Source organism: Oncorhynchus nerka, linkage group LG12 (assembly GCF_034236695.1).
Source record: "Oncorhynchus nerka isolate Pitt River linkage group LG12, Oner_Uvic_2.0, whole genome shotgun sequence".
NCBI classification, from domain to species: Eukaryota; Metazoa; Chordata; class Actinopteri; order Salmoniformes; family Salmonidae; genus Oncorhynchus; species Oncorhynchus nerka.
In genome coordinates this window covers 11,936,748-11,948,332 of record NC_088407.1, presented here as the reverse complement: position 1 = coordinate 11,948,332, position 11,585 = coordinate 11,936,748, and the positions used below count along the sequence as shown (strand labels likewise).

At 50.0% G+C, this 11,585-nt stretch overlaps 1 protein-coding gene across 1 annotated transcript; it reads right to left on the bottom strand.

Moving 5' to 3' along the window:
• Nucleotides 1–23: 23 nt before the first annotated feature.
• On the bottom strand, nt 24–8,191 carry badb (BCL2 associated agonist of cell death b). Its single transcript, XM_065025235.1, has 4 exons — nt 8,005–8,191; nt 6,109–6,264; nt 4,935–5,137; nt 24–3,161 (listed from the first exon to the last, which is right to left on the bottom strand). Exons 2-4 carry the CDS (start codon nt 6,254–6,256, stop codon nt 3,027–3,029), a joined length of 486 nt encoding a protein of 161 aa, XP_064881307.1. The 5' UTR covers nt 6,257–6,264; nt 8,005–8,191; the 3' UTR covers nt 24–3,026.
• Nucleotides 8,192–11,585: the final 3,394 nt, after the last annotated feature.

The following is an 11,585-nucleotide window of genomic DNA, read 5'->3' as shown; positions in this document are numbered from 1 at the left end:
AACACACAAAAAAGCACCAAGTGAACGATTAGTAAAAATGATTTGTTTATTTGTTTACTTATGCCCATAGTACACCAAGTGGTCACAAAAAGAAAATACATTTACAAAAGTAATTTTGTAGAAAAAGAAAGCAAAAGTATTCAAGATCCCCCCCCCATACACATCAAGTTTCAAGTAATACCAGAGATTGAGTCCCAAATGGAACCCTATTCCCTATAGAGAATACCAAATGGAACCCTATTCCCTATAGAGAACACCAAATGGAACCCTATTCCCTATAGAGAATACCAAATGGAACCCTATTCCCTAGAGAACACCAAATGGAACCCTATTCCCTATAGAGAATACCAAATGGAACCCTATTCCCTATAGGGTGCCATTTGGGACGCAAGCAAGAGAAGACCGCAAGGCAAGCTTCCCTTTGCACAATTCTATCTAGACTCGAGCCCAGTCCTGTTTTAACAGGATATGTTCAACACCACAAAACGTTGCACAAACCAAGTTAAAAACAGTTTAAAAACAAATACAGATTTAAAAGGCAGAATTAAAAAAAAACTTGTAAGGTCTGTGAAATGGAGAAAGAACAGATGTTGCACAGATTTACCGACCAACGTTTTGTTGTTGTTGATAAACACTTTATATATATATATATATATACAACTGCAGAGATTAGTTTAGCAACGTTGTGATCTAGAACACAGCCCGTGTGCTGCAGGCACCAGTAGTGCATGACAAGCTGTCTGTTGAGAAGGATTCCTCTACATACCGTTGCAGAGTATTGCCAACGTTGTGATGCGGGACATACCCTGCGTGTTTGTGCTTCTCTGCCGTGTGACTGAGCCCGGGGCCTAAGGCGGTAGGTAGGTAGTGCTGGCAGCCATGGCCCAGTCACAGAGAAAGGCCTGGACTCGTACAGAAAGGCAGATCATTGAAGCTACTGCTGAATCCCAAATCAACCCCTACCCCCTAATCAGGAGTAGTTGCACTATAAAGACGGACTGATCTGAATAAAACATGGTTTTTTAAACACTAAACTTTTATTTAACTAGGCAAGTCAGTTAAGAACAAATTCTTATTGATAATTACGGCCTACCCCCCCCCAGGCCAAACCCGGACGACGCTGGGCCAACTGTGCGCCACCCTTTGGGACTCCCAATCACAGCCTGGAATCAAACCAGGGTGTCTGTAGTGACGCCTCTAGCACTGAGACGCAGTGTCTTAGACCGCTGCGCCACTCGGGAGCCCGAGCTCTAACCATTCAATGTTTACAGATATGGATTTTTTTTTTTTGAAAGGTCAACCACCTGCACTGCTTATACCTATCCAGCCCCTAACATCGAGGGGGTAGGGAACGAATTGGGACCGCCTGGAAGTGTAGGGGGTTGATTTGGGCTGCAACGGAAGACCTTGCAGTAGCACCTCTAAGTAGAAAAAGAAAAGATACAAGCTTACAGAGGGGATTCGTCTCAAATGGCACCCTATTCCCTATATAGGCCCTGGTCAGAAGTAGTGCACTGTATAGGGAACAGGGTACCACTTGGGACATATACATAGTAACATTAATTAAAAAAAATCACATTTTGTTGTTCAGCAGTTCACATGTTATTGTCCATTTTTTTTAGTTTAATTCATTGCAATATTAACAGTATTTACAGTTTTTAAAGACCCAAGTCTTTAATTCTCATTGGTTTTGCTCTGAAAGTCTACATCTTAGTTAAATTCATTTCTATTGTCTGATAAAAGGTTCCCCTGCAGTTCTTGTTTAATACAAAACACATCATTAGCACTGCTATCAAAGATTGTCATTTAACCACAAGATGGTTCTTCATATTTGAGACATTTATTTTGAAATGGGGCTAGTTGTTGGAGTGCAGCCATCACTCTAAGATGGCGGTGGTTGTGGTTGCTAACTACCACACGGTCTCTGTCCCAAATGGCACCCGGTTCCCTATGTAGTGCACTACTTTAGACCAGGACCTATGGCACCCTATTCCCTATGTAGTGCACTACTTTAGACCAGAGCCTGTGGGGAATAGGCTGCCATTTGGGATACAACCACATTAACACTCATTCTCAATCCATCTTTCCTTGATTCCTTACCCCACCGCTCCTCGTGTTCTTCTAAAAATGCATTGGAGAAGAAGGTCAGGGGGAAGGGAGGGAGGTTGAGGAGGAAATAGGATACGAGGAAACAAGGAGAGATTAATTGAGGCGGAGAAGAGTTTATGAGAGAACCCAACCTCCATTTTGTTTTGTTCTGTCTCAGTGCATGGTGTCTGGACTCTCTCAGTGTTGCATAGTGTTAATGGGAGAAACAGTCCAAATGATTAACTAAAGGCCTGCTTGGGCTTTGGGTGGATGTTTTACTAGAGTGAAGTTAAATCTATTTCTTGCTGGAAAACGAGTTGTTCTTGTATGGGGAAGGTCTCATCCACCTCTTTTAGTCTCATTTTATCTGTCTCCTTCTACCTCTCCACCCTCTACTTTATTTTGATTGACCTTTTATGTATTACTGTCTCCTACCTCTCAACACTTTCCTCTCCCTCCTGTCTCTCCCACTATCCATCTCTCTCCCTCCCTCTTTCCCTCTCTCCTGTCTCTTTCCTCTCCCTCTCTCCTGTCTCTTTCCTCTCCCTCTCTCCTGTCTCTCTCTTTCCTCTCCCTCCATCCATATGTCTCTCTCCTTCCTCTCCCTCCATCCCTCTCTACACTTTGCTGATCGTGGATCAGTAGCAGCTGAGAACAGGGAGGCCCATCTATCCCTTTCTCAATCCATCTTCTGTCCCCCTCTTTTTCTCTCCCAATTTCAATTCAAGGGGCTTTATTGGCATGGGAAACATCCCCTTCTCTGTACTCTGATGATCGTGGTTCAATAGCGGTACGATTACGGGTGGGTTCTGTCTCTTGGTGAGAGAACAGGTAGGCCCATCCCTCTCTCCATCCTCTGTCTCTCCCTCCCTCCATCCTCCTCTCCCTTCTCCACCTCTCTCGCCTTCCTCCCCCCTCTCCCCCCCCCATCCTCCTCTTTACTCAGATGATCGTGGCGGGATGATAGGGGTATGTTCTGTCTCTGTCTCCTTATGACTGAACAGGTACGCCCACCAGCTGGGGGACTTGGTCATCTGTTTGGCTGCTCCTGCACTCTTCACCCGCCTCATCTCCTATAGAGGTCAGAGGTTATGCAATAGAGGGAGAGAAAGAAAGGAAAACAGTTTATTTTGGGGCCTATTTAATTTTTTTTGATACAAGATTGAAGCATCTCATCCCCCCTCCCCTCTCTCCCACAGACCCACGCCTCACCCCCTCCTCTCTCCCACAGACTCACGTCTCACCCCCTCCTCTCTCCCACAGACCCACGTCTCACCCCCTCCCCTCTCTCCCACAGACCCACGTCTCACCCCCTCCCCTCTATCCCACGTCTCACCCCTCCTCTCTATCCCACAGACCCACGTCTCACCCCCTCCTCTCTATCCCACAGACCCACGTCTCACCCCCTCCTCTCTATCCCACAGACCCACGTCTCACCCCTCCTCTCTCCCACAGCCCCACGTCTCACCCCCTCCTCTCTATCCCACAGCCCCACGTCTTACCCCCTACTCTCTATCCCACAGCCCCACGTCTCACCCCCTCCTCTCTCCCACAGACCCACGTCTCACCCCCTCCTCTCCCACAGCCCCACCCCCTCTCTCCCACAGACCCACGGCTCACCCCCTCCTCTCTCCCACAGACCCACGTCTCACCCCCTCCTCTCTCCCACAGACCCACGTCTCACCCCCTCCTCTCTCCCACAGACCCACGTCTCACCCCCTCCTCTCTCCCACAGCCCCACGTCTCACCCCCTCCTCCTCTCCCACAGCCCCACGTCTCACCCCCTCCTCTCTCCCACAGCCCCACGTCCCCCTCCTCTCTCCCACAGCCCCACGTCCACCCCCTCCTCTCTCCCACAGCCCCACGTCTCACCCCTCCTCTCTCCCACAGCCCCACGTCTCACCCCCTCCTCTCTCCCACAGCCCCACGGCCTCACCCCCTCTCACCCCCTCCTCTCTCCCACAGCCCCATCTCACCCCCTCCTCTCTCCCACAGACCCACGTCTCACCCCCTCCTCTCTCCCACAGACCCACGTCTCACCCCTCCTCTCCCCCACAGCCCCACGTCTCACCCCCTCCTCTCTCCCACAGACCCACGTCTCACCCTCCTCTCTCCCACAGCCCCACATCTCACCCCCTCTCTCCCACAGACCCACGTCTCACCCCCTCCTCTCTCCCACAGCCCCACGTCTCACCCCCTCCTCTCTCCCACAGCCCCACGTCTCACCCCTCCTCTCTCCCACAGACCCACATCTCACCCCCTCCTCTCTCCCACAGACCCACGTCTCACCCCCTCCTCTATCCCACAGACCCACGTCTCACCCCCTCCTCTATCCCACAGCCCCACGTCTCACCCCCTCTCTCTCCCACAGACCCACGTCTCACTCCCTCCTCTCTCCCACAGCCCCACATCTCACCCCCTCCTCTCTCCCACAGACCCACGTCTCACCCCTCCTCTCTCCCACAGACCCACGTCTCACCCCCTCCTCTCTCCCACAGACCCACCCCCTCTCTCCCACAGCCCCACGTCTCACCCCCTCCTCTCTCCCACAGCCCCACCCCCTCTCCCCACAGCCCCACGTCTCACCCCCTCCTCTCTCCCACAGACCCACGTCTCACCCCCTCCTCTCTCCCACAGCCCCACATCTCACCCCCTCCTCTCCCCACAGACCCACGTCTCACCCCCTCCTCTCTCCCACAGCCCCACCCCCTCTCCCCACAGACCCACGTCTCACCCCCTCCTCTCCCACAGCCCCACCCCTCTCTCCCCACAGACCCACGTCTCACCCCCCCTCCTCTCTCCCACAGACCCACGTCTCACCCCCTCCCCTCTCTCCCACGTCTCACCCCTTTATCCAGCCACGTATCAAACTCGTCACTCATGCGTCGGAGCTGCCGCCCGTATCTCTTGGCCGCCCAGAGGGCAGGGGGGGCCGACTGGGAGCGACCCCGGAAAGATGCTCCATCTGTGGGCATGCCTTCCACCCCTGGCCCCCTACCCTGGAGCTCCTGGGCCTGGGACTCTGAGTTCATCCTCAACCGACCCTCTCCTAGAGGAGAGAAAAGAGGGAGAGTGGCCTTGTCTGTGAGCCAGAACAGCCAATAGGGCAGGAGCCTGTCCACCGTTTCTGTAGTGGGGCATCTTGATGTACAAGTACACCCCCTGGACAGGACACTAGTCTATCGCATTGGCCAAAACGCCAATCCATCTCCTTATTGCCGAGTGCCAAACAGAGGACAGCCACAGCAACAAGACAGTAGATGTTACTGGGGTTCATTATGATAGCCATAGCAACAAGACAGTAGATGTTACTGGGGTTCATTATGACATCCATAGCAACAAGACAGTAGATGTTACTGGGGTTCATTATGATAGCCATAGCAACAAGACAGTAGATGTTACTGGGGTTCATTATGATAGCCATAGCAACAAGACAGTAGATGTTACTGGGGTTCATTATGATAGCCATAGCAACAAGACAGTAGATGTTACTGGGGTTCATTATGATAGCCATAGCAACAAGACAGTAGATTTTACTGGGGTTCATTATGATAGCCATAGCAACAAGACAGTAGATGTTACTGGGGTTCATTATGATAGCCATAGCAACAAGACAGTAGATGTTACTGGGGTTCATTATGATAGCCATAGCAACAAGACAGTAGATGTTACTGGGGTTCATTATGACAGCCATAGCAACAAGACAGTAGATGTTACTGGGGTTCATTATGACAGCCATAGCAACAAGACAGTAGATGTTATTGGGGATCATTATGACAGCCATAGCAACAAGATAGTAGATGTTATTGGGGATCATTATGAGTGGCTAACTATCAGGGTGATATTCATTAGGGCACGCAGTGGAAAACATTTTTGCAACCGAAAAGGAACGTTTCTTATTGGAAAAGTCCAGCTAGTCCATCCTTGTTTCAGTGCGTTTTCTTCCGCTTGGGGCCTAATGAACACGACCCTGGTAAGACCAATAGTGGTTATTTCCCAGAGTCCTCTGGGGCGTCCTACCTGCCAGTCTCATCTCAGGCACAGTGAGGGCGTGGCCTATTGGACCGCTAGTCATCCCCTTTCCGGCAGATGATTGGTCCTTTTCGGTTTCTCCTACCTCCTCTGAGGGCTCTGACTCGCTGTCTGATATAGTAAACATCTGAGCCATGCTGACATCTATGGAGGAAGAGCGAGTGAGGAGGGGAAACGAGAAAGCAGTGAGATGAGAGAGGGGAAGCGAGAGATGGAGAGAGAGGGGGGAAGAGGGATGGAGAGAGAGGGGGAAGAGAGATGGAGAGCGAGGGGAAGAGAGATGGAGAGAGAGGGGAAGAGAGATGGAGAGAGAGGGGAAGAGAGATGGAGAGAGAGGGGAAGAGAGATGGAGAGAGATGGGAAGTGAGAGATGGAGAGAGGGCAGAGAGATGGAGAGGGGAAGAGAGATGGAGAGAGAGGAAGAGAGATGGAGAGAGAGGGGAAGTGAGAGATGGAGAGAGGGCAGAGAGATGGAGAGAGAGCAGAGAGATGGAGAGAGGGGAAGTGAGAGATGGAGAGAGGGCAGAGAGATGGAGAGAGAGCAGAGAGATGGAGAGAGAGGGAAGTGAGAGATGGAGAGAGGGCAGAGAGATGGAGAGAGAGCAGAGAGATGGAGAGAGAGGGGAAGTGAGAGATGGAGAGAGGGCAGAGAGATGGAGAGAGAGAGGGGGAAGTGAGAGATGGAGAGGGGGGGCAGAGACAGAGGGGAAGTGAGAGATGGAGAGGGGGGCAGAGAGAGAGGGGGAAGTGAGAGATGGAGAGGGGGCAGAGAGAGAGGGGAAGTGAGAGATGGAGAGAGGGGGGCAGAGAGAGAGGGGAAGTGAGAGATGGAGAGGGGGGGGAGAGAGAGAGAGAGGGGGGGGCAGTGAGAGATGGAGAGGGGGGGGCAGAGAGAGAGGGGAAGTGAGAGATGGAGAGGGGGGCAGAGAGAGAGGGAAGTGAGAGATGGAGAGGGGGGGCAGAGAGAGAGGGAAGTGAGAGATGGAGAGGGGGGGCAGAGAGAGAGAGCAGAAAGGGGGAGAAAGGGGGAGAAAGAGAAAAGAGGCAGAGGAGAGGAAGACAACATTATTACACAGATGTGCTTGACCCTGAATCTTTGTACCAAAGCTTTAGCTCAGGAGGCCAACTCAGTCTTGGCATCCTGGTGCCCTGAGTTCAAATCCCAGTCAATCAAATCAAATGTATTTATATAGCGCTTTGTACATCAGCTGATATCTCAAAGTGCTGTACAGAAACCCAGCCTAAAACCCCAAACAGCAAGCAATGCAGGTGTAGAAGCACGTTGGCTAGGAAAAACTCCCTAGAAAGGCCAAAACCTAGAGAGGAACCAGGCTAATCACACATTGGAATGAATGAAAGACAAACAACAATTCAAGGTTATTGAATTCACCATCACACACGCAGGAATAGACTTACAAGAAATACTATATTGGTAGTATCTAGGCCTAATTATATAATACCATAGTAATAACAAATGATGTAACCAAACATAGAATTCATGTATAAACCCTTATTGTGATTAAAACTGACACAACGTTAGTCTCGTTTGAATACTCTTTCACGATGTTGCAACAATATTTATTCGCTTAAGTGCACGCACACAAACACAACTTTCTCCGCTCCTTGGTCCAAAGGTATCAACGTTATCATATACCGGCACGATAAAGTTATGTTTACCGTGGAGAAAAGCGGGGTATAATGTGATAGCATTAAAATGAACAAGTAGTTACATTCAAGCACACCCAAATTAGCTCAAATGCTACAATTGTTTCGGTCCTCTTCGATCCTGGAGACAATGGAAAACTTAGCAACACCACCAACCGTGCAGTCGACTCGGTTTGATAACGTAAAAACACAAACAGAATATAAAACACATTTTCTTACCCAAAGTATTTTTAACGGGTAAATATGTTCGAGCAGCCGCGTATCGCGCTTTCTATTTCCAACTTGATATTGTTGTTATCTGGTCTTATTTTGTTGTTCGGATCCAGTTTGTCTTCCCTCCCCCAATAGCGTAGCGGCAGTCTATCCACCGCGCCGCTCGCTGTCCTGCGCTCCACCAATGACCGGGCCCTGCGCGGGGCGGGTTGGACTGGCCTCGCCGCTGACGTCACTGTTGCGAGCTAGGACTCTGCTCCCGTTTTGTTTTTCTCACCGGCTGCCCCCTAATATGCGGTATAGGAGCGCAGCAGAAATATTCTACCCAAACATACAGTACGGTAGATAGGTAACCCAGTGGCCTCCACTAAGGGCATGTATGGTATCTTGGTGATGTAAGCTATATGCTGTACAACCCACGCATCACCAAATTGTCATTTTCTAGTCAATAAAGTCATAGAAACTTTATTCAAGTCTTTTTTTCTTACTTCCTTTTGTGGATGATTGTACCTGTTCCCTCTGACCTGTTTCCTCTGACCTGTTTCCTCTGACCTGTTTCCTCTGACTGGTCCTGTTTCCTCTGACTGGTCCTGTTTCCTCTGACTGGTCCTGTTTCCTCTGACTGGTCCTGTTCCCTCTGACTGGTCCTGTTCCCTCTGACTGGTCCTGTTTCCTCTGACTGGTCCTGTTTCCTCTGACCTGTTCCCTCTGACTGGTCCTGTTTCCTCTGACTGCACCTGTTTCCTCTGACTGTACCTGTTCCCTCTGACCTGTTTCCTCTGACCTGTTCCCTCTGACTGGTCCTGTTTCCTCTGACTGGTCCTGTTCCCTCTGACCTGTTTCCTCTGACTGGTCCTGTTCCCTCTGACCTGTTTCCTCTGACTGGTCCTGTTCCCTCTGACTGGTCCTGTTTCCTCTGACTGGTCCTGTTCCCTCTGACTGGACCTGTTCCCTCTGACTGGTCCTGTTTCCTCTGACTGGTCCTGTTTCCTCTGACTGCACCTGTTTCCTCTGACTGGTCCTGTTCCCTCTGACTGGTCCTGTTTCCTCTGACTGGTCCTGTTCCCTCTGACTGGTCCTGTTTCCTCTGACTGGTCCTGTTCCCTCTGACTGGTCCTGTTTCCTCTGACTGGTCCTGTTTCCTCTGACCTGTTCCCTCTGACTGGTCCTGTTTCCTCTGACTGCACCTGTTTCCTCTGACTGGACCTGTTCCCTCTGACCTGTTTCCTCTGACCTGTTCCCTCTGACTGGTCCTGTTTCCTCTGACTGGTCCTGTTCCCTCTGACCTGTTTCCTCTGACTGGTCCTGTTCCCTCTGACCTGTTCCCTCTGACTGGTCCTGTTTCCTCTGACTGGTCCTGTTCCCTCTGACTGGTCCTGTTTCCTCTGACTGGACCTGTTCCCTCTGACTGGTCCTGTTTCCTCTGACTGGTCCTGTTTCCTCTGACTGCACCTGTTTCCTCTGACTGGTCCTGTTCCCTCTGACTGGTCCTGTTTCCTCTGACTGGTCCTGTTCCCTCTGACTGGTCCTGTTCCCTCTGACTGGTCCTGTTCCCTCTGACTGGTCCTGTTTCCTCTGACCTGTTTCCTCTGACTGGTCCTGTTCCCTCTGACTGGTCCTGTTCCCTCTGACTGGTCCTGTTTCCTCTGACTGGTCCTGTTTCCTCTGACTGGACCTGTTTCCTCTGACTGGTCCTGTTTCCTCTGACTGGTCCTGTTTCCTCTGACTGGTCTTGTTTCCTCTGACTGGTCCTGTTCCCTCTGACTGGTCATGTTCCCTCTGACTGGTCCTGTTTCCTCTGACTGGTCCTGTTCCCTCTGACTGGTCCTGTTGCCTCTGACTGGACCTGTTCCCTCTGACTGGTCCTGTTCCCTCTGACTGGTCCTGTTTCCTCTGACTGGTCCTGTTCCCTCTGACTGGTCCTGTTTCCTCTGACTGGTCCTGTTCCCTCTGACTGGTCCTGTTTCCTCTGACTGGTCCTGTTTCCTCTGACTGGACCTGTTCCCTCTGACTGGTCCTGTTTCCTCTGACTGGTCCTGTTCCCTCTGACTGGTCCTGTTCCCTCTGACTGGTCCTGTTTCCTCTGACTGGTCCTGTTTCCTCTGACTGAACCAGTTTCCTCTGACTGGTCCTGTTTCCTCTAACAGTAGTGATGGTGTCATTAACAGTAGTGATGATGTCATTAAGAGTAGTGATGATGTCATTAACAGTATGGCTCAGTTGGTAGAGCATGGCTCTTGCGTCAGGTTAGAGGGTTCCTCTCCCGGGGCCACCCCATATGTAAAATGTATGCATGACTGTCTGTTTGGATAAAAGCATCTGCTAAATGGCATATTGTTATAAATATATACAGGTACAGGTCACTTGAGTAAATGAGGGATACAAAGTGTACTGAAAGCAGGTGCTGCCACACAGGTGTGAAATGAACATCCCATCATGCTTAGGGTCATGTATTAACTGACTATCCTACCGATCCCCGACTTTGGCGACGTCATTTACAAAATAGCCTCCAATACTCTACTCAACAAACTGGATGCAGTCTATTACAGTGCCATCCGTTTTGTCACCAAAGCCCCATATTACTACCCACCACTGCGACCTGTATGCTCTCGTTGGCTGGCCCTCGCTATATATTCTTCGCCAGATCCACTGGCTCCAGGTCATCTAAGTCTTTGCTAGGTAAAGCCCCGCCTTATCTCAGCTCACTGGTCACCATAACACCCTCTAGTAGCACGCGCTCCAGCAGGTATATCTCACTGGTCATCCCCAAAGCCAAGACCTCCTTTGGCCGCCTTTCCTTCCAGTTCTCTGCTGCCAATGACTGGAACGAATTGCAAAAGTCGCTGAAGTTGGAGACTTATATCTCCCTCACTAACTTTAAGCATCAGCTATCTGAGCAGCTTACCGATCGCTGCAGCTGTACACAGCCCATCTGTAAATAGCCCATCCAATCTACCTACCTCATCCCCATATTGTTTTTATTTACTTTTTTGCTCTTTTGCACACCAGTATTTCTACTTGCGCATCATCATCTGCTCATTTATCACTCCAGTGTTAATTTGCTAAATTGTAACTACTATGGCCTAGTTATTGCCTTACCTCCTCACACCATTTGCACACACTGTATATAGACTTTCCTTTTTTCTATTGTGTTATTGACTGTATGTTTGTTTATTCCATGTGTAACTCTGTGTTGTTGTTGGTGTCGAACTGCTTTGCTTTATCTTGGCCAGGTCACAGTTGTAAATGAGAACTTGTTCTCAACTGGCCTACCTGGTTAAATAAAGGTGAAATAATAAATAAAAAAAGTATAACCATGTCCAGTTGCCAATTATTTTGCTCACCATGGCTAGAAGAAGATATCTCGGGGACTTTAAAAGAGGGGTGGTTGTTGGGACACATTTGCCAGGAGCTTCAGTGACAAAGACTGCTCAACTTGCTGATATTTCTTGATATTCAGTGGCTGTCTCAGTCACCAGATTTCAACCCAATTGAACACTTACTCAACCCAATTGAACACTTACTCAACCCAATTTAACACTTACTCAACCCAATTGAACACTTACTCAACCCAATTTAACACTTAC